We start from the raw sequence: 26257 nt of genomic DNA on the forward strand, positions 1-26257 counted from the left end.
TGACAGAATTGCAGGGGTGCCAATATTTTTGGCCAGCGCTGTAATACATGTATGTAAATATGTTTAACATGTGAGATAATAAATACTGATGACGATAACAATATGTAGTACTTTTGTTGAATTTTTAGATAGTTCCGTTGATATTCAGGTCTATGCACTTTAAATAAGTATTTGTCTCGTGAGAATTACTTTAGGCAAGTATTCCAGTAGTATAAGGGTCCCTTTTAAGAAGTATATTACCGTTACATAGTATTGGAGTACATCCCTAAGTAGTTAGTTGACTTTTACATGTATTTCAGTATGTCTCAGTAATGACTTTTGGCAGGTTAATAAGCACTTCCACATCAAAGTATTTAAGGAACTTTTAAACAGTACTTCTAGTTTTACGGTCACATTATTTGAGTACATCTCGTGGATTTCATCATTTAGGCAACTTTATAAAAGTACTTTAGATTTTATACAGTATGGTCACTTACAAAGGAAGTACATCTTAATGTTTAGAAGTATTTGAGTATATTTCATTGCATTTAGGATACTTTAGTTAAGTATTTGAATATATTTCATGGTTTTTAAGCAACTTTTAAGAATGATTGTGGGTTGTCAAAAGTATCGACGAAACAGTTCTGAAATGTTAGATTATCCGGATTAGTGCTGCAACGATTAATCCATTAACTCGAGTATTCGATAAGAAAAAAATATTCGAATGAAATTTTGCTGCTTCGAGTATTCGTTTAATTAAAGTGGCGTTGTAATGGTTTGTTTTGAAAGTGTTTGCATTGAGCTTTATTGATTTGGGTGGATACACTGCCCTCTAGTCTGCCTCATTTCACATGGCTGAATCCAGCTGCTCCCTGTTAAAACCAACCTAAGATAAGTTTCTGTTTGCACTAGTTTTTTTTTTTTTTTTTTTTTAAATACATTCGTATTTTAGTTTATAGGTATATTTAGCCGTTTTTTGTGGGAATATGTGTCTGAACCATTTGTTAAGAGCACTGTAAAAAAATAAATAAAAATGTTTGCATTTTATAGCATTTAAGCTAGTGGACTTTTGCTAAGTTAGCCAATTGTTCTTTTGCTGTACATAGATCCTTATTTATACCGTTTGAGGCTCAGCTCAGGTATTTGAATTTTTTTATGTTCCTTTTCCGATTACTCGATTATTCGAACTAAATAGTTCATCGATTAATCGACTGCTAAAATAATCGATAGCTGCAGCCCTAATCCGGATATACAGTATTTGTATGCAAAAGTACAGTCAGTTGTTTTTTTGTCACCAGAAATTTATTGTCATCTTTCAACTACTCATGACAGATGTTTAGGCACATTTTCTTGTCGACTCACCCTTCAAATGAAATTGGACATCTACTCGTGATAAACTAATCATCATGCATCTTGGCCAGACGAACTCATTTTTTTTGGTCATCGTCTGCCATCGACGGCAACGAACGTCCAATCGGTCACCGTCAATAGCGAGGATAAGAGTTCACACCAAAAAATATTTGCTTTTATTCATATACAGTGGGGAGAACAAGTATTTGATACACTGCCAATGGGGAAAACCCATTGACTGTGTATCAAATACTTGTTCTCCCCACTGTATATAAAATGGGGATGTGTATTTTTTCAGTATCGATATGGAGTCGGACTACATCACACAGTCCGTTGTTCTATTTATGGAACGGCCCTGCCGTAAAATGGCCGACAAGCGACGGAATGAAACTTGTGATCTAAGACGAGCACCAGTCAACAGCCACGAAAGCGAATTTTATTGTCTGACGTAGTACTCCCTCCGGTTTTGGTCACGGGACGCACTTTGACCCCGATGAGGCTGCGGGGGCGGGGCTAAGGCTCAGGTAAACAAGAGTGGGAAGGTCGGCGGCGGCGACACGTTGCGCAAACAGCGCGCACGTGTGCCGAATCCAGTCGGGAAGGGTGGCGGGTCAAAGTTCGGTCCGGTCGGGAACGGTGGCGGGTCAAAGTTCGGGAATGTTGGCGGCGGGTGATGACGTCATCGCTACATGCCCATCCTGATGCTCTGGATGATCTGGAAGATGGCTGTACACACAAACACACGCACGGAATGTTATCCAAGCATTTGGGGAGAAGATTGAAAATGAGATTTCTTCATTCATCGTTAACTCATTCACTACCAAAGATGTATTCATACCTTTAAGGTCTACGGCGTGATTTAAGCATTTATTTAAAAGAATTTTCAACCTAAAAGCGCTTCGTTTTGTCACGGCTGCCATGTTGGATTTTGTAAAAAAAAAAAAAAAAATTGAAGTTGCCATTTCTGGTGAAAACTTAAACATGTTGAATATTAGGAGTGGGAACCTCTTGGTACCTCACGATACGATACGCGATACAAAGCTCACGATCTGGCGGTACAACGATTATCGAGACACTGGTCAGGAAATCATTCTAGAATATTCTACAAACAACTAAAAAACAGAAAAACAAGCTTCTGCTGTGAATTAGAATGAGTTTATCACAAGTAGACGTCCAATCCATTTGAACTGAGAGGGTGGCAGCGAATGAACATCCCTCCCACTTGAAATGGATTGAACGTCTATGGCCGTCAGTAGCAGCCAGTTCCAGGGAATGAGGTCATTTTGGGCTATTTAAGGTCATTTACCTGTTGATCTTCAGTTACTTCCCGTTGATTTTAGGGTATTTTACGGGTCACTTCCTGTTTATTTTGTAAATGCCCTGAAAATCGGACAGAATGACTGTGAATGCTCTGGTTTCGAATGAATGAACGTTCCCAGTCTAAATTGATTCGGCGTCGTGCACCGTCAGTGCAGCCTTAGAGTTACCTGAGACACTATTATGGTGGAAGATTTTGGTAGCAACTTGTTGGTTCCTTTTTATTTTTTGTTAAGACATTGACACCTTTTTAAAACGATATCTCGATTCTTGGCAGGAGCATATCGATAACCTTTTGTGATACAAAGTATCACGATACATCACCATTTCCATATTTTGTCACACCCCTATTGAATTTTGCCATTGATCCTGAAAATATAGGTAATTATTTCTCCATTTGGTGATTTTTGTGCATCTAGCATAAAATCGGATAATGTTACAGCCATTTTACGTTTTGTTATATAAAAAAAATAATTCATCAGGATTTTATTATGGAATGACTTTGAATTTTTTGATGGCTCTGCTCAGGGAGACTCATATATGCCTTAGGGAGGTGCCCGTTCTGGTTTTAGGTTGCTAGTGGTTTAAGTTTTTGAAAATAGTCCTCCTACGGATCGGCCCCATTGCCTGTCCACTGATAGTGAAGTCTATGGTAGAGCATTAAACAGAAAAATACAACTCAAAATTGGAAACTTCTTAATAAAAGAAACTCATTTGAAAATGAAATACAGAAAGCAATTGGCTGGCAAACAGATTTTTATTGCTTTATTATCACAATATGTAATAATTGTTCTACCTTCAATCAATCTGTTTATTATTTAGTTCATATTGCATGCATTTTTTATTCGAATATGATCGTGACCTGAATTTTGCGACATGATTTCATATCTTAATGTTACAATGAGAATAAAGGTGACTCTTCTCCTGCCCATTTTCCACCAGGACTGGCTGCAGCACCCCCACGACCATAGTCGAGGTCCAGAAAAATCAATTAATTCTGTATATAATTTTCTTTTTTAAAAATTTTTAATCGTCTCATTTCCCCCCCCCCAATGTCATTTATACCGTTTGGATGTATTCGCTTTATATTTGTTCAATGTCAATTCAGTAACAGATGGTTTGTTTGCGGAGTGGAGTTGCGTTGACACGTTGTGGGACGCCATGACATTTTAGATAGGGCCAAGGTCCCGTGGCCCTGCCCACCTACTGCAACACTTATTATTCCGGGACAACACAGAGTTTCGCCGGTCACGAAACGCGCAACGACGAGGAAAACAACAGATATAAATGGCACAGGAGTTCTTCTTCTTTCGGCTTTTCCCTGCAGGGGTCACCACAGTGAATCAATAAGAAGTGGCGATAGTAAATAATAAAACAGAACAATAGGTATCTGTTATATATTCAGATAACTTTAGCTTAAAAAAAAAAAAAAATACTCAAACTTATTTTCTTTTCACGTTTTTCGCAATGTTTCGATTTTTTTTTTTTTGCAGTTAACATTTTTCCCCCCCTTAAAGTAAACAAACACACAAAAAAGACTGGAAAATGCCATTTCCGGGTCACTTCCTTGTTAACTCATTGGCCGCCAATGACGGCTCTAGACGTCCGATTCATTTTGGCATTCTCAGTTCAAATACTTTGGATGCCAAGCAAGCACGGTCAAAGAGCACGAGCTCCAAATGTACGGGGGGATTCCAAACCCTAATTTGGACCGGGCCGGAGGTCTAGATCGACCTCCCGGCTGAAACGGACGGAAGTTACCTGATCCGCAGACAACAAAGAGGAAGAGGGCGAGCAACCAGGGTCCGACGCCTTTGTCGTCCGTCAGGTTCCTCTGGAAAAGCGGAGCCAAAAACAAAAAACAGAAGCCACACCCGTTAACAACAATCCGGGTGCCACGGCAACCGGCGGGTTACTCCTCAATAGTAGTTGTTCTTCGCAGAATATCAAGAATTCTTCAACTAGCTCTTTCACTGTTAGCATTCATATGCAGGCCTGAACCCTTTGAGGGTGACACTTCAGACCCTTCATAGAAGAGTCATCTTCAAGAGAGAGAGACCGATTATTGGCACCGATATTAGCAAATGTTACGTATACCGTATCAGTCTTTTCTAAATCTGACCGGCCGATATGAAAAAAAATATCTATTTAAAAGCGTGTCATGTATTTGTTATTTCTATGATTAGTTTGTCCATTCCTTTAGACCTGTTTTTTTTTTAGATTTTTGGTTATATATTTTCTGTGGGAAAAAAATCAGAGCTATTTATTTCATTCAACTCTATGAGAGATGTTTTTGAGTCAATTATTTTCTATTTTGTGTGATTCAATAAACATGCTTTAGGCATTTCAATGAAGTTCAGTGTTTGCATTATTTCATTTTTTTTACGCCAATTTTTACTTTTACTGCAAATGAATATCGGCTCCAAAAATCGGTCATCGGCCCTCTAACTAATCTGTATCGCATCGGTCCTGAAAATCCCGTATCGGCCAAATTTTAACATGAAAATGCAAGAAGATTATCATGCTAAATTCAAAAAGTTATATGTTCTAATACTAAAAGGAGACCACATGAAAGAAATAATAGTGGATACAGATGAAAAAGTCATTGGTAGATCCAATATTGCACATTGTGATTAAACAAATAAGTGGTGCAATTTAACAGGGCAAGTGGGCAATATTTTTTTTTGCCATTAACGGCGATAGACATCCATTTCAACTTGGAGGACTGGCCATGAATGCTCATATTTTGATGAATCTATTTACAATTATATAAAATAATATATAAAAAATACGAGTTACGATCAGGATTCTTTCCTCAAGTGTTTTTGTAACTCTAGAGGCATGATCAGAAATGAGTTCATAATTTGAAACATAATATTTCTTAATATTTATTTTTTGAATGGGCTGAAAGGAAAAAGAAGGTCACTAAATGCCTTATGTGCTTCATTTAAATTTTTTGGTTTTTGTTTTTGATGTGATTCTGAGATATGAATTAATTTGTTGCTTTTTATGTATGTGGTGCTGACTGAATAGCTATCTACTGTGGACACCCTCAAAGGGTTAAAAAATCTTTGTTGTGGCTCTACTTTTTATATAAACCGAAAAAGAAACATCCGGACAGTACTTGTGTATATTTTACAGAGTATCCATTTTTGTACTTAAGTAGTACAAATGTCAAAGTGAGTGGCGAGGACTTTTGACTCACCGTGGACTTGGCCACGTTTCCTCTTTGCGTGATGTTCTTGCTGTGCTTCTCGTTGGCCATCCTGATCCTCTGTTTGGCCACCATCTCGATCTCGTGCTTGTGTTCTGCTCGCTCGCTGACAAAAAGACTTTCCTTCTTGATTTTGGTCCTCGTCGGTTGAGGTGAGATGAAGCGACGGCGATGGAGACCGAGTCCGCGAGCGGAAGGTTGAGATACGGGAGAGATTTGTGTTTGTCGACGTCCTCAAAAAGAGCAAGCCGCGCCCACTTTTTCCGTCAAGCTAGCTGTCGCCACCGTCGTTTTCCGAATTAGCTTTCAAGACAAAGACGACAAATTCGGTTATATGAACAACAAACAAATAAGGTGCAAAATGTTTTAGGATTAAATGACATTAAAATGATTTTCGAAACATAATTTCTAGCCAAACGCTAACAAAATGCCTCATTTGTGCGCAACGCTACAGGCAAGCGTGACTTTTATTTTTTGATAGGAAGTGACTTTCTCGCAGCTCGACTCTTTTAATCAAAACAAATCACAGAAACGTTGGAAAATAGACAGCATATTATCTTTTGAACATTTTCAAAAACGTTTTACATTTGGGAAGAATTATCTGAGCGTATAGGAAATCAAAAGCGTCCGCTTAAAGTTAAACTCCACGCTGACGTGGCAGTGAGCGGCACGCCTCTTACCTTACGTACCTACCTATTTCCGTTTGGGACGTGTTCTGCTTCCGGTACGTGAACATGGCGCCGCCTGTACCGCTTTTAGCAGGTATGTCGTCTTTTCTTAGTCAGCGCGGCTCGTCTAACGTCAACGGTTTGAGTGTTTTGATGTTTTAGATGTCGAACGTTGTTGCCTTTTGTGCACGAGCGCCATTTAAAGTTCACACGTGCTCGACACGTCAGAAAGTGACGTCATTATCCTGCAAGGAAACCTAGCATGTGGTGTTTCCAAGACCAATGTTGTCACCATTCGACAATATTCAACTTGATATCGATAGTCCAAAAATAGTCGATACCATTTTTGATATATTAATCAATAAAAATTTCAAATGACATGTTTATTTATGTATCTGTTTTTGAAAGATTACGATTAACAGCCAGTCCTCTAGTGTTGTCAATGTTAGTTTATTTTGGAGAACTGACAGGCCAATTCCCGTTGATATTGAGGCATTTCGGCGTCACTTCCTGTCCATTTTGGAACATTTCCTGTTCATTTTAGGGCACATCCGCTTTAATTGCAGTTGATTTTATCTCACTCACTGTTTATTTCGATATCGCGTCGAATATTTTTAAATTGTGACAATTCAGTACCGATACTTGGCAGTAAATGGGGGGGCATTTCAGGTCATTTTCCTGTTGATTTTCACGAACTTGTTGTTGATCTGGGGGCATTTCTGGGTCGCTTCCGGTTGATTTTAGGTGACTGACCAGGAAGCGACTCGTACATGTCCCCAAATGAATGGGAAAAGACGCAAAATCAACGGGAAGTGACCTACAAATGCCCTCAAAAGTGGCAAGACGGTATGTGAATGCTTAGTGGTCCCCCCCCCCCCCCCCCCCAGTCAAAAGGAATTGGCCATCAATGGGAGCCAATGAGTTAAAATAGACACTGTTACAGTAGAAAATTTTGTTAGCATCCTGTCAGTTTTTAAACAGTTACACCCCTATTGAAAAGGATATATGGATTCTTGGCGGGAGCGTATGCATAACCTTTTAGGATATGGATGTACTGTACTGTATTGTCACACCCCTACTACAGATTTGCTAGTGGTCTCGTTGATACTCAGACCGGCAGCATTTGAACGTCATTGCTTTCGTTCCTGTCTTTGTTTCAGTCAGAGGGTCGGACGGTACGAGGCTCCTCGACGGTCCCCCGACCTACCAAGAGCACGCCGCCTTTCCCAGGTGATCATTTGCTAACGTGCGCACTCTGACCACAGTCATTTTGGATCAAATCAATGCTTACACTAAGCTAGCTTTCAAATGAGACGTGATGCATTGAGATTTTCAAAACATATTTATTACCCTCGTGAAGGAATCTGACCTTCTAGCCAGATTGCCGGAATCACGCCGGCCGAACCGCCGGGCCCGCGCTGGCGGAGATCCAACGACCCGGGGCGGCGAGATCCCGTCAACCTGGCCAAAAGACCATTTCCCTGCGTTCACCTTAGTCTCAACCCCTTATACTGACTCCATTTTGAAAGCTGGAAAAAGGCTTCGAATCACAAGTTGACAATTTGTTTTGAGTCGACAGCAATCATACAGCACAGCGGGACCCAGGCGAGGATCCAAGGCCACAATATCACAAGTCAACAAAAGGTTCCCGAGAAAAAAATGACAACGATTAGTTAAACATTGTCTTTTGAAGGGGGGTGGGCCGTGGGCAGAAGAAGGGTGTGCTTGGGTGTTGGTTAGGATTATTGTCCGTTTGTGGATTGGACAGAAGGATTCGGGAGTTATTGTTGTCAGGACAACGAGGGTTGTGGATTTTGCCACCTCAGCGTCAAAGGGGCTCTTGAAGTCTTAGCAGTCATGTTATCAGTTGGATATAGGGCGTTCTCCAGTGTTCCTTGTGTTGGGACAGGGCGTCCTGCCATTTGTTCTGGACTGTCCGGGAGAACTGATTGCGAGAGTTGGTGGTGCAGACTTGGGCTTTTCAGTATCGATCTTGCTCAGTCAGTTGCATGACACACATGTTGGGCTACAGTGATGATAAGGCGTCATGTATCTCTTACGGCCTATTTTCTGCTTGTTTTCCTTAAACTATGGTATCAGTGTTATTTATTTTATATTGGGTGTGTTAGAGTAATACAAACAGTAAATACGGGAAATTCTACTATTCCCTGATTGATTATATTAAGTGTGTTAGAATTAGGGCTGCAGCTATCGAATATTTTGGCAACCAAGTAATCGACTGAAAATTCTATCGATTAGTCGAGTAATCGGATAAAACATTTTTTTTTTTTTTTAAGTAAAGAGCAATTATAAATATCCATGCGAAAAAAGACATTTAATCCAATATTGAAGCATTTTCAGTCAATCAATGTCTTTATTTCTGATGTACATTGTTGAAATCAGCCAACAATTGCATCTCAGATGTGACTAGGAAAAAAAAAAAATCACTGCTTTCACTCCAAAAAACTTCTAGATTTTATTATATTTAAAAAATCATTTTCCATTGTTCAGAACGGAGGCGTACCGAACAAGTTTCTGACGTAATGTAACCCTTACTTTTTGAGGCTGTGAGTCGATCGGGTTACAGTTTCTTTGTAGAGATGCACGATAATATCGGTCACCGATAATTATCGGCCGATAATGGCAATTATGACGTCACACAGATAATGCAGTTATTCAACCGATAATGCAATCCGATAATTATATACTTGATTTAGCCTCCAAATGTGCGCAATCAACAATTTTGTCCAATTCTGCTAGTTTTAAGGAGGTATTTTTGCAGTGTAGTAATGTGATATATGTTAGGAATGGCTTACTTTTAAAGGCATTTTTGTGCAACTTGGTTGTTTACTCTCCAAGTAATTGTTGCCAAAAGCTTACCATTACACAATATCATTGCCATTGTTTAGATGTTGGAATTTACTACTCGTTCACATTTGATGTGGAAAAAACTAGCACTAAATTACATTTTTGCACAGTAACATTTGATCTTTGTATACTTTAAAATTTTACATACATATTTGAATAGAATTATTGGCGTGACATTATCGGGTGGAAGGGGCAGGAAATTATCGGTTGTCGATATCGGTTGAAAAATGTATTATCGTGCATCACTATTTCTTTGTGTAGATTATATTCACTCCGTCCTCTCTACTGTAATGAGGACCAACACGGTAGGACAGTACAACCCAGAAACGTCAACGGCGCGACAGCGTGGCCGCCACGACAACGCAGTGAAACGCGGGCGTTAAAGTCAATCAGCCAATGCACACAAGTCGCAGCGCGGCCGCGTGTTAGACGCGACCCCGAAGCGGCTCAACACGACGCACGCAAAACGAACGGCAGGACCCTCCTGCGTCAATACTCGTGTATTGACTCGTGAAGTCACTCATGTAAAAATATGGTGGATCCGGTCGATTTTCAAACTAATATGCAATCGTAACCCACTTTTTGAGTCCATCAAATCTCTTGAGTGGTAGATCGGGACACAGTTGACTTGTTTTTGTTGATTTACTGCTGTCTTCTCCGCTATAATAATAACCAACACGGCCCCGTGTTCAATACAAAACCCTCCTACCACAACAAGACAAGTAGGAACTAATATTCACATAGGAAATAAAGTTATACAACATAAAATATACAATATAAATGAATACTACGTCACATTTGTAAAATATAAACACATAATAAAATAGCCCATTTAAATAAAATGAATTAAAATGAGCTAAAACACCTATAATTAAATAATAAGAATAATACACAGATCCTGCTTTCGCAATTCAATTTATGAATTTCTGTGTGGCGCTTTAACTTGAGAAAATCCACCAATAAAGCTTTTGAAAACCGTTCATAAGAAAAAAAAAAGATTCATTGAGGCATTTCATTTGTAAAATACATGTTAAAATCTTTGTCATTGGGATTGCTTTTCTCTTTAACACAGGACTTTTTTTTTTTTTTTTCATTCTTTCTTTCGGAAAAAGCTGACCAATACGCGGGGTCTGAAAGGCAAATTGTTGTTGATTATCTTTAAATACCCGCTACTTTTTGAGCAGAATTCTAGCTTTGTATAGGCTAATGTACCTATTGTTGAAAACACAAAGGTGTGTAATAAACAACTAGCACATTTATATTTTGCATTTTGTTTTCTTACTGTACCGAAAATGAACCGAACCCTGACCTCAAAACCGAGGTACGTACCGAACCCAGATTTTTTTGTACCGTTACACCCCTAATATACGATATGTAAAAACTATGGCCAAGAATGGTGTTCATGGCAGGACTCTACGGAGGAAGCCATTGCTGTCTTAAAAGAAAAAACAAAAAACATTGTTGCTTTAATGTTCGCAAAAAGGCACTTGGACACTTCACAGAAGTTGTGGCAAAATATTTTGTGGACCGATGAAACCAAAGTTGAATTGTTTGGGAGTAACACACAATGTCATGTGTGGAGGAAAAATGGAACAGCTCAGCAACATCATGGTGGAGGGAGCGTCATGATTTGGGGCTGTTTTGGTGCCTCAGGGCCTGGACAACTTACAATCATTAATGAAAGAATGAATTCAAAAGGATGTTTTTCAGGAAAACTTGAGGCTGTCTGCCCGACAGTTGAGGTTAAAAAGAGGATGGATGCTGCAACAAGACAATGATCCAAAACACAGAAGTCAATCAACTTCAGAATGGTTTCAGAAGAACAAGATACACGTTCTGGAGTGGCCAAGTCAAAGTCCAGACTTGAACCCCATTGAGATGCTGTGGCATGACCTCAAGACAGCGATTCATGCCAGAAATCTGTCTGAACTTCAGCAGTTTTGTAGAGCAGAATGGGCCAAGATTAGTTCTGATCGATTTGCCAGACTGATCTGCAGCTGCAGGAAGCATCTGGTTGAAGTGATTGCGGCCAAAGGGGTGGGGGTGGGGGGGGGGTCACAAAATATTAACTGTGATGGTTCGTTTACTTATTTTTCCCCCCTGTTGTCATTGTTTGCATACTATCCTCACTAAAATATGAACACCTATAAATGTTTAGTTGGTTTTAGTTAAAGCAGTTTTTTTTCATCTGTGTGATTTTGACACAGATCAGATCACAATTACAAAAGGTTCAGATTCTTTTTCATACCACTTCACGCGCTGAAAATGAAGTGAAGTAAAAAGTAGCAGTTCATATTTCTCCATAGGTAAAGTATAGATAAACAAAACGTACGTAAGTACAGTAAGTACTTTGTTACATTTCACCACTGTGGAAGATGAATGTTTCCTAATTTAGTTTGTTTTATTTCAGATGAAAAATATTGGCTTAAAGTGCTCTATTGGTTCAAATTTTTTTGGCGGGGGGACTCATACTGCATATCGGTAATAATTTAGGAGATAACATGTTTCCCACCCCCAAAAAAATTCTCATGATATTCCTAGGTATCAGTGCGGTATTGGTGCCCCCCACCCCAAAAATGATATCTGTTACTGAATACTTGTGTGCGGCGTGTGACACCCAGGGACCCTCACCCGTGCCGGTGCCTGACATTTAGCCGCGACGGTTCACTCTTGGCCTGGTGCAATGGCAAAAGGTCAGTATTTCGTCCGTCCGTCGGCGGGACGGGGATTTTGACCTTTGGCCTTCCCGTTCCGCCAGCGTGTCAGTGGCGCGGACGTCGGACGGTTCCTCGGTGGCCACCTTGGAGCTCCCCAAGACGACGCTGTTGGAATTCTCGCCGCTGGGCAACGTTCTGGTCACCTGGCAGCCGTACACAAGTGAGACCGTTTGATTTGTCGGAACCCAAAAAAAAAAAAAGAAATTGGCTCAGATGAATTGAGATGCGCTTTGCGTTGCCGCCGTGCGGTCAGAAAGCGCCGACGCGGCCCAAGGCGAGCCCAACCTTCGGCTGTGGAAGCTCCCCGGCGCCGGCCCGCTAAAGGCTTTCTTTCAGAAGAAAGCGGAGGCCTGGTGAGCGGCCGTCTTTAGCCCGATCGGGAGCGCCCGAACCTGAGCGAGCCGCCGCCGTCCGTCTCGCGCAGGTGTCCCAGCTGGTCCGCCGATGAGAAAATGGCCGTCAGGATGGTCAGCAACGAGCTGCACTTCTTCGAGGACAACAATTTCGGTAAGGCCGACCGCATCGTAGATACAGTGTTTCAAAATACGCGCTCACCGAGCGACGACGTCGGTCCCCCTTTGTTCATAAGACCGTATACGATATCTGTGAACGGTATGCGATTTGCTACTTGGCGCGCTAATACGGTTTTGTGCGCAGACGTGATCGCCAGCAAGCTTCTCGTGCTCAAAGTTTCCAACTTTGAGCTTTCGCCGGGGAGCCATCCGGGCAAGGTGAGATGTTCGCTCGCTCGCTCGACCGCCCGCCCGCCCGCCCGTCCGTAACGCTCACGACGCCTACGCGGCAGGTTTGCGTGTACGTCCCGGGCAGCAAAGGAGGGCCGTCCTTGGTGCGCATCTTCCAGTACCCGAACTGGGGCGCCGCGCTGGCCACCAAGAGTTTCTTCAAAGCGGACCGTGTCAGCATGCTGTGGAACAACAAAGGTAGTGGGCAATGGCTGCACTAGCTTCAGTCGATCTACCACTACCATTTCCCTCAATGTACTGCCTCCTTTTTTTTTTTCTTCTGTTATTTTTCTGTACCACCTCCATTAGTTTCCTAGACACTCCTCTGCCATTTCTCCTCAACAGTCCTCCCCCATTTTTCTCAAGACATACCACCTTCATTAGTTTCCTAAATATTCCTCTGCCAATTTCCTCAACTTCCAATATTTTCCTGAACTTTCCTCACCATTTTGTCCAGCATTTTTCTCAACATACCACCACAATTAGTTTCCTAAACAGTCCTCCATTTTTCTTAAACATAACCACCTCCATTCGTTGCCAAAACATTCCTCTGCCATTTTCCACAACATCCTGCTTTGTTTTTCCGAATTTTCTTCAACATACCGCCACCGCTGTTTTCTAATCTTTTCTTAAAGAAAACTACTTCCATCCATTTCCTAAGCATTCTTCTACCACTTTTCTTAAAGATACCACCTCAATTACTGTATTGGCCTGAATATAAGACAGACCTGATTATAAGACGACCCTCTCTTTTTCAAGACTCAAGTTTGAAAAAAGACTTTTTGAACACCAAATGAATTTTTATACAGAAAATAATTACAGTACATCCAAAACAAATGATTATAACAATATATTTGAGAGAAAAGGCATGTTATTTTGCCTCATTCCAATCTTAATATCTGAACATTTAAATATGTAAACTAAAGTGCAATCCCATTCGTAAATGAACGGCTTCTGTTTTTTGAAATGTAAATAAACCAAACAACAAAATTGCAATAACTGCATTAACCATCAAAGTGAAGTCTAACTGTAACTGTAGTCTTGAAACAAATCTGAATAAGGAAAAACATTGCAATAAAATACTGCAAACTGGTTAAACTTGAGAGTAGCTGAGATCTGTCATGACAGAACATTACTCCTCAATTTCAGCATTCCCTTCAATGATATCTGGCGCCATCTAGCGTCGTGAATGGGTATAATGTCTAGACCCCGAATATAAGCTGACTCCCACTTTTCCATTCTTATTTCAATGCAAAAAACACTGGCTTCTATTTGGGCCAATACGGTAGTTTGCTAATAGTCCCTCCGCCATTATCCTTAACATCTCACCTCTGTTGTTTTCCTAATCTTTCCTCCACCACTTTTCTGAAAGAATGGCACTTCCATTGCTTTCCAAATAATTCAGCTGCCATTTTCTTAAACGTGCCATAAATTTCCTAAACATTCTTCGCCATTTTCCTCAACCCACAGTAGCACCTTCATTGTTTTCCTCGCACGCGATGTGATTTTTTTTTTTTTTCTTCCCTTTTTTTTCCACAGCGTCAGCCGCGCTGGTGACGGCGAGTACAGAGGTGGACAAGAGCGGAGCGTCCTACTATGGCGAACAGACGCTGCACTACCTCAACGTCGGCGGAGAGACGGCGCTCGTGCAGCTGCGTGAGTAAAGGCGCCCGATACGCGGCGTTGCGGCAAACTCGTCGGTCGCAGCGGACGCTCTAAGTCGGGGGTGTCCAAACTTTTTTTCTCCGGGGGCCGCTTTCAGAAACATCGATGGCTGCGAGAGCCAAGTTATTAATATTCCCTAATTGGCCACCAGATTAAATTGGATCGGACGCCCATCGCCGTCAAATATGATCATTCGCTGTTGGATATCTCCATTCAAATAAATGGAATGTCTATTGCTGTCAATGGTAGTGAATAAGTCAAATGCAACTACAGGCAACAAAATGGATATTGTAAAACGTCAGTATTTTTACAGAAACGGAAAGGAAAGGAGGAAAAGTTTCTAGCAAAGGCAAAAAAGTCCAGAAAATTGCAACCAGGATGGCTCCATATTTCACATTGGGATTATTTTTAATGTAAAACAGAATACAGGTAGTCCCCAGGTTACGACGTACTCTACTTACGCGATTTTGACTTTACGACGCCGGAGTCTCGTCTGCCATTTTGTCTCCAATCGCATAAACGGTACCTTATTGCACCTCACAGTATCTTTTTTTTACTTTACTTTTTTAATATGGCATGTTCTGGCCTCACTAGATGTGAAGTTGTTCTGCTTCACAGACATCAAACAATTGTGCTTTTTAAAGCTTTTTACTTCCTTCGCTTTTGACAAATTTGTAAAACTGTAAGACACTTATGTTCAAAACGAGCCGCATTTTAACAATAAAACACTTGACACAAAACAAGTGTTGTTTAAACGTCCATCTAGTCTGATCAATATGTCAATTTACGAGATTAAATTAGCCTAATTTCCCTAACAAAAGTCTTCTATCTTAAATGCTACGAACGCTAACCTATTTACAATTCTGATAGCAAATCGCTCACACGTTACTTCACAAACTGTAGCTGTACACTTAATTACAAATGCATTCACATACAGTACATATTAGCTGAAACAACTTAGAACCTTATGTGGGCCAAATCAGAGTTACCTTTATCCATGTCAGATGTCTGACTGCCTCTCAGTCATAGAAAGTGACAGTTCAGCCAGAGGGCAGTGTATCCTCCATCATTAAACAAAATACAATACTTTTGGATAGTTATTTTGGGCTACTTAAAGGGTTAATTCCGACTTACGTGGTTTACGTCGCTAGTGTAGAAAAGGGGACTACCGGTACTGAAATTTCTGTTTCCTACATTGATTTCACGGTTGACTCTCCACCTAGTGTTAAAACTGAGAAGTGCAACAGAATATAGGCTAAAACCACTTGTGCAGTGGGCAAATATTCAATGATATTCAGTGTTGGGCACGTTACTTTAAAAAAGTCATTAGTTATAGTTACTCACTACTTCTTCCAAAAAGTAACTAGTTAGTAACTGAATTACTCCATAGTAAAAGTAACTAGTTACCAGGGAAAGTAACGATTTCCGTTACTTAAGAAAGAAGTTATATGTCAAAGAATTTGAAATTTTCTGAGCAGTATTCGAGTCAGTTGAATAGAGAAGAACAGACAGGTAGTTGTGTTATAGAACCTTGTAATATTTATTGCACCTCACCAGCAAGAGATTTATCCTACACTTGAAGTGCAACAAAAATAAACAGATTTGAATTGCTTACCACAGATGTCGACAAAAGCTTTGCCCCGGGACATAAATTACACTTTACGTGGACGTTCTTTCCTTTAATTTCCACCAACTTGAAATAGTGTTTATATCTCCACCTTGTAAAGGACAAATTTTCCTCTGAATGCTCTGTCATCATATCCCTCTGCATCGGTTTTGCGCGTGTGTGTTTGCCGCACGCGCTGTTCCGGTTTGTGTGTGAAAACGCCGGCTCTGAAGTACGTGCGCTATTAGGCTCGAGCGCTTACGTCACAGAATGGGGGATCGCGTAAGATTTGACAACAACGCAGCCATATTGGAAGCAGGCCTGGCTTGCGGGACGTTAAACTTTAACTTGCCAGTTCGATAAAGAGACAAACTCGTTACCAAGGTGAAGAACAGATATGTGATCAAACTTAACGATGTGAACAATGAGCAAGCCGAAGACAAATGGAGTAAAGATGTCGACTGGCTTCCACAATTACGCCAAATGGACATTCTGCTGGTTTGGTGTATGTTACTAAACTCATCAGCGATTCCGAAATTACAAATGGCTACAATGCTACGTACAGTTTTGCTGCGGATGGGTGCAGGACCTGCACATTATGACCGTATCAAACGGCAACTCCGTCATTCTTGCAAAGGTAGGCTATGTGCGTTTACTATTTTCACTGACACGAACCTGAACGCACCCCAAGTCTTGGATGACAAATAAACAGCAGAGTAGACGCGCTACGGCTGGTAGTTTCTTCAGTTTATTCAAAGTAAGTAACACACCGCTTTTGACCGTCAGTAACGGTAACGGCGGAAAAAAATAATTAGAGTACCCCGTTACTGAAAAAATAACGCCGTTATTCCCAACACTGATGATAATTCAGCAGCTTTGATCGATAGCGTGCCGAAGTTCGGACACCCCTGGTCTAAGCGGATCGGAGATCTACGGCGGCCGATGAGTCCGAGCGCCTCCGAATCATCCGAGCGAGTCCTCGTGATAATAATCTCGTTGTCGTCGTTCGGCCGCTCCAGCCAAGAACGGTCCCGTCTACGACGTGGCGTGGAGTCCTAACTCGAGCGAGTTCTGCGTGGTGTACGGCTTCATGCCGGCAAAGGCCACCGTCTTCAACCTCAAGTGCGACGCCGTCTTCGACTTCGGGACCGGACCGCGGAACGCCGTCTACTACAGGTGAGGGAGCCTTCGCCCGCCGCCCTCGCCGGACCGGACCGGACTTGACGGGTGGCTCCAGCCCCAAGGGTAACATCCTGGTCCTCGCGGGATTCGGGAATCTCCGCGGCCACATGGAAGTTTGGGATGCCAAGAAGTACAAACAGGTGAGCCACGACAGCGTCAATTCAATTTATGACGCCATTCTGTGTGTAAACCCAAATACCGTAAATGCTTTGCGCGCTTCCCCCATGGGTCATTTCCTGTACATTTTTTGGGGTTCATTTCCTGTTGATTTGTGGCACTTCCTCTTGGTTGGTTCACTTACAAATCACTTTCTGTACATTTTGGGTCACTTTTGTGGCATGTTTTGGTTACTCTCTGTTCACTAATCATTTCCTGTTGGTTTTGGGCCACTTCCTGCGCATTTTGCTTGCATGACTACATTATGGATCATTCATTGTTAACTTTAGGGCATTTGGGTGTCTATTCGTGTCCTATTTTGAAGTCTTTACAGGTCACGTTCTGTTTTTAAACTAAAGATAATTGTAAATTTATACATAAAACATGCTTTGGTGCACATGAAACAAATTCTTGCGGACTTGAAACACATTTGACGTCGGCGCTCATTCCAATGACGCACATGGAACGACACGAATCTAAACTTTCGTTTTCGGCTGCAGGTGTCGAAATTGCAAGCGGAAAACTCCACGCACTTTTCCTGGTGTCCGGACGGCGAGCACGTGCTGACGGCCACGTGCTCGCCGCGCCTGCGCGTGGGCAACGGCTTCCAGGTGCGCCACTACTCGGGCGGCGTGGCGCACGCTCACGAGACGCCCGATGGCGCGGAGCTGTGGGAGGCTCGCTGGCAGCCCTTCCCCGAGGGGACATTCCCCGAGCGGCCGGTGGCGAGTGCCCGGCCCGGCGGCGAGCCGGCCGCCACCCCCGCCCTGGCCTACCGGCCGCCCGCCCTCAGACACCTCCCGGCCGCGCCCACTTCAAAGCTGGTGAGTGAATACAGCCTGTTTCTTGTCATAGCGCCTCTATTTGTTTTCCTAAAAAAGTTTAGAATTTTTTTGGGGAACAGCCCACGGCCATTCTTGCAAAACGCACCACTGTTTTCTGAAACATACCGACACCAATATTGCCTATACATATCACCTCAGTTGTTTTCTTTAGCAGACCACCTCCATTGTTTTCTGAGACATTCCAGCGCCGTTTTCCTATACATACCAACTCCCTTTTTTTTTGTTAAAATAGCACCCCATTTTTCCTAGGTATACCACCCACATTGTTTTCTCAAACACACCTCCACCACAGCCCTTAACATACCACCTCCATTGTTTCCTATTTATACCACATACATTGTTTTCTGTTATATTCAGCCAATGGTTTTCCTTAACAATTAAAAAACAAACAATTGTTTTCCTAAACATAACTACCAACCTGTTTTCCTCTCTGTCACTCACATCGTTTTCCCAAACATACCTCCACCATAGCCCGTAACATACCTTCTCTATTGATTTCCTCAACATACCATTTCTATTGTTTTCCTAAACATCCCACCACCATTTTTACTCAACATACCAACTCCATTCTTTTCCTAAACACTCCTTCAGCATTTTTCCTCAACATACCCTTTCCATTGTTATTCCTAAAATGACAACCCCGATGAGCCACTTTTTCCTGAACACCTCACCGAAATTCTCCGCCGTACCACCTCAATTTTTTGTCTGAACCAACTACCTTATATTTCATGGCATTTTTATATCCGCCCATCTCCAAACGAAGACCTGTTTTTCCCCTTTCCCACTTCATTTTCTTTACCAACATCTCCATTTTCCTGAATATGTCACCAATTTTGTGTGTGCGTGTCAGCACGAGGAAGAAGCGCCTCAGAACGCGCGCGGTCCCGACAAGATTCTGTCTAAAGCGGCGCTGAAGAATCAGAAGAAACGAGAAGCGCGAAAAGCCGCCAAGCAGGTGACGAGAAAATTGTTTGTAGGCTTTACGTTACCATAGCTACGAGTTGTGACATCAAACTGCAATAGCATCAAGTTGGCTCTTTTCATTTTCCATAAGACAGTGACCTAAGTTGGCATTTTTACCCACAAAAAATGACTGTTAGCATAGCAATGTTTTTTTTTTTTTTTTTTATTAACAGATATTATTATTACCATCACCACAATTCGCTCTCATTGGTTGCCGTTGACGGCACCAGACGTCCAATATATTTGAATCAGAGTTAAAAGAGCCAGATATGTATTTAGTCGTTTTACCGTAGCAACAGTACTTTTTTCAACGCCGTGTTGCAGTTAGCGCAGCTTCGGCTCGGTCACGCTTTGCGTCCTCTTCTTCAGGAGAACAAGCCCGAGGCGGAGCCTCCCTCGGACCCCGCGCCCGTCGCCCGACCGTCGGAGACCGGCGGCGACCCCGAAACAGACAAGAAAATCAAGAACGTCAAGAAGGTGGCGTAACGTGACGAAGGCGTAACCGAGACCGCGGAATGTTTGTGACGTGTTGCCTCGCCTGTAGAAGTTGAAAGCCATCGAGGAGCTGAAGGAGCAACAAGCGGCGGGGAAAGTTCTGCAGAAGAACCAGGTGGGTCTACACGCTCGGACTACGCTCTTGACCTAGGGGATGGGGATGGCGTGGCTCAGTGGTAGAGTAGTTGTCCCCCAACCCAGAGGTTGTGGGTTCGATTCTATGCCCTGATGAACTTGCCTAAGTATCCTTGAGCAAGATACTGAACCCCACATTGCTCCTGGTGCTGCGTCACCAGTAGGTAGATGGCGATGTAGTGTAACGCGTATACAAGTATAACACCATTTACCTAGCTTAGACGGCCGGCGCTTCCTGTTTGTGTTGCAGCTGGAAAAGATGCAGAAGGAGGAGCAGCTGCTGGATGAGCTGAAACACTTGGAGCTGCACTCGCTTTGACCGAAGGATCGCGGGCGGACGGCGTCTCTTTCGCAGGTCGCTAAGCGACGTGTCACCACTTGCGCAATAAAAGCCTGATTTTGTTCATCGCTCCATAGCCAACTTGCATTATCTCCATCAAATGGGATGGGACGATACGGGGGATCTAAAGGCTTAATCATTTCAGGGTGTCAGACTGATTTTACTGGAAAAGAAAACACACTGTTATTGTTCATCCATAAATTCAAAAAGGGGGGCAAACATTTGAGAGAAATAGGATGGAAAAGGAGGGATGCGTGGAAATTGTATCATTGTATTGAAAGCATACGTTTTGCCATTGGCAACAAAAAAGTAAACCCAATGAAAGAGCTGAGCTGAGCTCCAAGTCACTTGATTTCAAGAAATTCTCCGTGATGGGAAGTTGCCCCATGCAATATGGCCGCCGTACAGGACGGAAACGGGTCGCGTCTCGTTTTCACGCCTGTGATTGGAACACCCAGCTGTCAGCCAAAGGTGGTTCTTGATGACGCAAAAAAAGTGGCATTTGACGGCAGTTCGGCTAAATGGAGTTAAGCTAACCAAGGTAAGGGTTCTCGATACACGCAGAGTCAACATTCAAGTCAAGTTGGAACGCGGCGTCAAGGGACGTCTTTGAGCCTAAAAGCGAGTGCGCAAACGTGGCGTCCTAAATTCCAAACAAGGGGCTTGGACATTTTGGTGGGGGTGGGTGAGTATAAAATTCATGCGCTCGCGTGTTAACGATTTAATGACGACTTTCTGCTTCATTTCAACGCCATGCTCACAAATCAACTAAAGCAGGCGGTCTTTCATTTTCGCCACTAACGCTCACAGTTCCTCTCCAAACACGTTTTCCGGTCAAAAAAAACAAAAGGCATGCATTTCCAACGGCAAAAAAACGTTATCTCCAATTTACACATCAGAAATTAAGACGCACAAAAGCTCTCTAGTTTTGCCAAAAACGTGTATTTCCTATACATATATATATATATATATATACTGTAGTGCTACAACGATTACCGTATTTTTCGGACCATAAGTCGGTTTTTTTCTTAGTTTGGCTGGGGGTCCGACTTATACTCAGGAGCGACTTGTGTATGAAATTATTAACACATATCATTTCACATGTTATTTTGGTGTTTTCGAGTGACACTTTTGGTTTGGTAAACTTGTTAGCATGTTCTTTGTTCTATAGTTATCTGAATAACTTAATAGCTATGTTACATTAACATACCGGCCACATTCGCATTTCATTGTTCATGCAACATTATCAAACTGTACACTTATTCAGCATGTTGTTCTCTATTGTATTTTTTTATTTTAAATTGCCTTTCAAGATGACATTTCTGTTTTATGTGTTGGATTTTATCTAGTAAGTTTCCCCCAAAAATGCGACTTGTACTCAGGTGTGACTTATAGTCCGAAAAATACGGTTATCAATTTTCTAATCGAATTACTTGCGTTAAAAGCTTTGAAACAAATTTTTATGTGCTTCAAATATTCATTAGAGTGGCGTTATAGTTGCTTGTTTTCAAAGTGCATTTAGTTTTATTGATTTGCGTGGGTGCACTGCTTTCTAGTGGAAACAGTGACTATGACATAACTCATTTAACATGGCTGCGTCCAGCTGCTCCCTGTGAAGACCAACATAAGTAAATGTTTTTTTTTTTTTAATGGATCCATAATTTAGTTTATACGTGTATTTAGCTGTATTTTGTGGGAACATGCATTTGAACGATTTAAGAGAATTGTTAAAAAAAAAAAAAAAAAACTTTTATAGCATTTAAGCTAGAGAACTTTACTGTGCAAGCTAGCCAGTTGTTCTTTAGTTGTACCATATACTTCATAATGTATTGCCGGCTTAGATCGGTCATGCACTGCGCCTCACATTCAAGTAGGGGGCCGCCCACATCAAGAGGAGCTATTCACAAACACAGGTTTGCAGCAATCTACCGCCGGATTTCTGTTGAAAAAGTACAAAAGCTGTATCTCATACAAACAGGAAGGGTTGTCTCAGGAGTGATTGGTTCGAGGATTCAAGGTCATTATTCTATTTTTCCTACCATGCATGCATTTTGAAACGTGAAAAAAATCAATGGGAGACATTAGCCGCTACTGCATTGGCATCATAGTTTGCAGTATTTACGTAAAATAAACTCCAACTGCATGTTTTTTTTTGTTTTTTTTTTTGTTTTTTTTTGTTTTGTTTTGCTTTTAACCAAGAATCCTGACTGTTTTATGTCTAAAGAATTCTGGGATTTAAGCATTTTTTTCTCAAGAATTTTAAAGGAAAAAAAGCTCTTTGTCTGTGATTCCACTCGGTCAGCTTTGACGGCCTCGCCAACATAGCAGGCCCCCTATTTATCGGCCCCGCGCCCCGTGTCCAATACATTATGAAGTCTATGGTTTTGGTCTTCACAGGGCTCTTGTTGGCTGCCATTGACAGCACGAGACTGGGAGGGGACAAAGGATCCTTCCCACCCAAATGGACTGGACGTCGAGCGCCAAGCGTCAATGGCAGCCAATGAGTTAATAAGGAAGTGACTTTAAAATGCCTCAAAATGATTAGGAAGTGAAGCAATTTCAGCAGAAATGGCATCTTCTAATACATTATAACATCACGGAAAACATGCATTTGCATGCTTTTTTTCCTTTTAGTCGTGAGGATGTCCGGCGAAGAGGCGGAGTCCCACGCCCGGACCGTGCGCGTCAGTCGCTGCGACTCCGCGCCCCTGGTGTGGCGCACGGAGGACGTGGCGGCGGCGCGTTCCCTCGGTCTGGTGGGGGCGCTCCTGGGATCGCTGCCGCGGACGCCCCGGCAGAACCTGCGTCTGGGCCGGCCCTTGTTGTTGCTGCCCGAGGAGGAGCGACTTCTGTCGCCCGAGCCGGCGACCCCTGTCCGTATCCGTAAACTTGAATGTTTAAGATCATCAGAAATGTAAAGATGAACAAAAAAGCCAATTTTCCCACGAAGTGACTATTTTTGGTCGTTTAAAAAAACAAAGCCAAAAGACCTGGCGCTCACACGTGTTGTTATACAAATGTGCCCTACATGACCTGAAAAATATTTTATTGGATTCGTTATTCTAGTTCTTTGACATTATTTTGAATATTTTTTTGAAGATGTGGCCTGCGACTGGTTGGCAACCATGTACAAGATGTACCCTGCCTCCTGCCCGTTGTTAGCTGGGATAGGCTCCAGCACCCCCCGCCACCTTCGTGAGAATAAGCGGTTCAGAAAACGAATTATTAAAAAAAAAATTTTTTTTTTTGAAAATTTAGATACATATTTTGTAGATTACATCAAAAAAGTACTTTGGACCTCTGAGCAACAGTCCAGTGCCGCTTCTCTGTAGCCCAGGTCTGGCGTTTCTGACGCCGTTTCAGGTTCAAAAGTGGCTTGACCTGGGGAACGCGGCACCCGTACACCTGTGCACGGTGGCTCTGGATGTTTCTACTCCAGACTCAGTCCACTGTTTCTGCAGGTCTGGAATCGACCCTTCTCCACAATCTTTCTCAGGGTGCGGTCACCTCTTCTGGTTGTGCAGCGTTTCCTGCTACACTTTTTCCCTCCCACTGAGGTGCCTTGATACAGCACTCTGGGAACAGCCTATTCGCTCAGAAATTTCTTTCAATGTATTAGCCTCTTGCTTGAGGGTGTCAATGATGGCCTTCTGGAGAGCGGTCAGGTCGGCAGTCCTGCCCATGATTGCGGTTTTGAGTCATGAACCAGCTGGGAGTGTTTAAAGCCTCAGGAATCTTTAGCAAGGGTTTTGAGTTAATTCGTTGATTCAGAAGATTAGGTTAGTAGCTTCATTAGAGTACCTTTTCATGATATGCTAATTTTTGGAGATAGGGATTTTTGGTTTGTCTTGAATTTTTTGCCAAAATCATCAATATTAAAACAATATAAGGCTTGAATTCCTTCAGTTGTGTGTAATGAATCTAAAATATATGAAAGTCTAATGTTTATCAGTACATTACAGGAAATAATGAAATTTATCACAATATGCTATTTTTTTTTTAGAAGTACTAGTATATACCACTCCCCCCCTTCTTTTAATCTGTATTTTAAATTGTTAAAGTTTGGCCTTTTGGCCGGGTTGTCGGAGTCTCACCGGCCTGGGTCCGGCAGTTCGGCTGGCGTGATTCCGGCAATCTGGCTAAAAGGTCAAATTCCTTCACCAAACTAGTCACTTGCCCTCTAAAAGTATAAATGAGGAAAAACCGTAGCTTTGGTTAATGCTAAGATTGACGAGATTCCGCGTGCGTACAGGACGCGGGTCCACACGTGCAGGCGGCGTCTTTCCAGGAGGCGCTACAACAGAGCTACGACCAACAGCGAGTGCTGGCGCTGCGCGACAGGAAGGAGGCCGTGCTGCGCGTCTTCTCTTCTGACGGCGCAGGTGAGCCTACGCCTGCCCTCGCCGCTTCTGCCGCCTGATATTTTACGCATCCTTTTCATTCTTTGTCCTCGCAGATTCAGAGGCGGAGCTCCGTCGCCGATTAGAGGCCGTCGAGCGAGACTTTGTTTTCCCGCGATCGGCCATGGCGGTCCAGCTGAGCACGGCCAGGAACTGGCCCGACCGCCGCGCCCCCGCCGCCGTCGTCGCCGCGGACGCGCCGGACGACGCCCGATACCGTGTTTTTGCCGACTTGAGGGGGCGCGGCTTCTACTTGACCTCGGCCGGGAAGTTTGGCGGCGATTTCCTGGTCTATCCCGGTACGCCGCTGAAAAATGAATGTCAGACATTAAGGAAAGCGAGCCCGTGACGCCGTTTGTCACGGTTTACAGGCGACCCCTTACGTTTCCACGCGCACTTCATCGCCTTGTGCGTGCGCGCCGACCAGGATGTGGCGCTCTCGGACCTCCTGGCCATCTCCCGCTTGGGCTCCAACGTCAAGAAGACGGTCCTCCTGTGCTCGCCGCGTGACGACGGTGGTGTCACGTATTCCTCGCTGGCCTGGAGCGGGATGGCCTGAGAGCGGAACGCGGATGCCGCAAACATGTGACCTTCTGGAGAGTCGTCTCCTGTTGAAAGATTTTTGTCTGCCTTTGAGCCAGCAGGAAACGTCCGGCAGAGAATGACGCCATTTGTCTAACGATTGTCTGCCCGCAGAGTTCGGCTCAGTGGACTCCCGCTTCAAACAGGTTCACTTCAAATTCAGTTGACGTGACTCTTAAAATATGGAGATGGAAACCAGGAGCGGTGTAGGTGGGGTCGCGGAGGGCCCGAGTGGATAACGGGAGGGTCTAAAAAGCATGCCGTGCTTCAGTCGTATGCTGGAGCGAGTATACATTCCCAAACTGGCATCAAACTTTCTGCCACATCATTTTCTTGCTTCATGTTGTTTTTTTTGCCAAATATAATTCCTGCAACCTTTCTCTGTGTGTGTTTTTCAGCAGGGTTGAGAACCAAAAGTGGGATTTGCCATGCGGCAAAATGCATTTTGCCATGTGGCTTTTTTTTTTTTTTTTTTTTAAGCCATGTGGCATTTTGTTTTGCCATGTGGAAAAATTGATTTTGGCATGTGGCTTTTTTTTGTTTTTAGCCATGTTGCATTTTTTTGCCAAGTGGCAAAATGGATTTTGGTTTGTTTTTCTGCCAGTTGATATGAATAGAAATTTTGGATGTGCATAGCCTGACTTGGATGCCAGTTAAATGTCAATGCGCTATAATGGAAAGTGTATGGTCAAAAATCACGGCCACAAATGTTTTTCTGCCATTTATATGAATGGAAAATTTGGACGTGCATCGCCGGCAATGGCATATCCTGACTTGGGTGCCAGTTGAATGTCAGTGCGCTGTTATGGTAAGTGGATGGTCATAAATCACAGCCACACGTTTTTCTGTCGTTTAAAATGAGTGGAAAATTTGGACGTGCATGGCCTGCAAAAATGCCATATACCCCAAAAAATGCTACATACAAAAAATAAATAAATAAATGCCACAAACCAAAATCCATTTTGCCACATACCAAAATACATCTTGGCGCGTGGCAAAAAATGCCACATGGCAAAAAAAGTGCCACATGAC

General features: G+C 42.8%; 3 protein-coding genes across 5 annotated transcripts; 2 read left to right on the top strand and 1 right to left on the bottom strand.

Moving 5' to 3' along the window:
* Positions 1 to 1259: 1259 nt before the first annotated feature.
* Positions 1260 to 6154, bottom strand: LOC130917726 (stress-associated endoplasmic reticulum protein 1). The gene is made up of 3 exons (XM_057839387.1): positions 5852 to 6154; positions 4408 to 4480; positions 1260 to 2055 (listed from the first exon to the last, which is right to left on the bottom strand). The coding sequence occupies exons 1-3, from the start codon at positions 5933 to 5935 to the stop codon at positions 2015 to 2017; spliced, it is 198 nt and encodes a 65-aa protein (XP_057695370.1). The 5' UTR covers positions 5936 to 6154; the 3' UTR covers positions 1260 to 2014.
* Positions 6155 to 6531: 377 nt separating this feature from the next.
* Positions 6532 to 24609, top strand: eif2a (eukaryotic translation initiation factor 2A). Of its 3 annotated transcripts, none has more exons than XM_057839383.1 (18): positions 6589 to 6622; positions 7273 to 7374; positions 7689 to 7758; positions 12018 to 12089; positions 12155 to 12273; positions 12367 to 12466; positions 12538 to 12620; positions 12771 to 12844; positions 12919 to 13054; positions 14396 to 14512; positions 17147 to 17303; positions 17365 to 17449; positions 17966 to 18289; positions 19161 to 19265; positions 19643 to 19750; positions 19818 to 19883; positions 20154 to 20928; positions 24496 to 24609. In XM_057839383.1, the coding sequence occupies exons 2-17, from the start codon at positions 7299 to 7301 to the stop codon at positions 20220 to 20222; spliced, it is 1761 nt and encodes a 586-aa protein (XP_057695366.1). In that variant the 5' UTR covers positions 6589 to 6622; positions 7273 to 7298; the 3' UTR covers positions 20223 to 20928; positions 24496 to 24609. The 3 variants fall into 3 exon arrangements, with proteins under 3 accessions (XP_057695368.1, XP_057695366.1, XP_057695367.1); XM_057839384.1 differs by having other exon boundaries at positions 20154 to 20258; positions 24496 to 24513; XM_057839385.1 differs by lacking the exon at positions 7273 to 7374 and having other exon boundaries at positions 6532 to 6622.
* Positions 22977 to 26185, top strand: tsen34 (TSEN34 tRNA splicing endonuclease subunit). The gene is made up of 3 exons (XM_057839386.1): positions 22977 to 24625; positions 24700 to 24942; positions 25015 to 26185. Exons 2-3 carry the CDS (start codon positions 24768 to 24770, stop codon positions 25200 to 25202), a joined length of 363 nt encoding a protein of 120 aa, XP_057695369.1. The 5' UTR covers positions 22977 to 24625; positions 24700 to 24767; the 3' UTR covers positions 25203 to 26185.
* The last annotated feature ends 72 nt before the right edge of the window (positions 26186 to 26257 follow it).

Source organism: Corythoichthys intestinalis, chromosome 6, assembly GCF_030265065.1.
Source record: "Corythoichthys intestinalis isolate RoL2023-P3 chromosome 6, ASM3026506v1, whole genome shotgun sequence".
Taxonomy (NCBI): Eukaryota; Metazoa; Chordata; class Actinopteri; order Syngnathiformes; family Syngnathidae; genus Corythoichthys; species Corythoichthys intestinalis.

Coding starts and splice junctions, on each gene's coding strand:
- eif2a (XM_057839383.1), top strand. CDS start 7,299: ATGTCCCCAAATGAATGGGAAAAGACGCAAAATCAACGGGAAGTGACC. Junction 14,513..17,146: donor GACGGCGCTCGTGCAGCTGC/GTGAGTAAAGGC, acceptor CGGCCGCTCCAG/CCAAGAACGGTCCCGTCTAC. Junction 19,266..19,642: donor CGCGAAAAGCCGCCAAGCAG/GTGACGAGAAAA, acceptor CCTCTTCTTCAG/GAGAACAAGCCCGAGGCGGA.
- LOC130917726 (XM_057839387.1), bottom strand. CDS start 5,935: ATGGTGGCCAAACAGAGGATCAGGATGGCCAACGAGAAGCACAGCAAG. Junction 4,481..5,851: donor GAAACGTGGCCAAGTCCACG/GTGAGTCAAAAG, acceptor CCGCTTTTCCAG/AGGAACCTGACGGACGACAA. Junction 2,056..4,407: donor CTTTGTTGTCTGCGGATCAG/GTAACTTCCGTC, acceptor TTGTGTGTACAG/CCATCTTCCAGATCATCCAG.
- tsen34 (XM_057839386.1), top strand. CDS start 24,768: ATGGCGGTCCAGCTGAGCACGGCCAGGAACTGGCCCGACCGCCGCGCC. Junction 24,943..25,014: donor CGATTTCCTGGTCTATCCCG/GTACGCCGCTGA, acceptor CACGGTTTACAG/GCGACCCCTTACGTTTCCAC.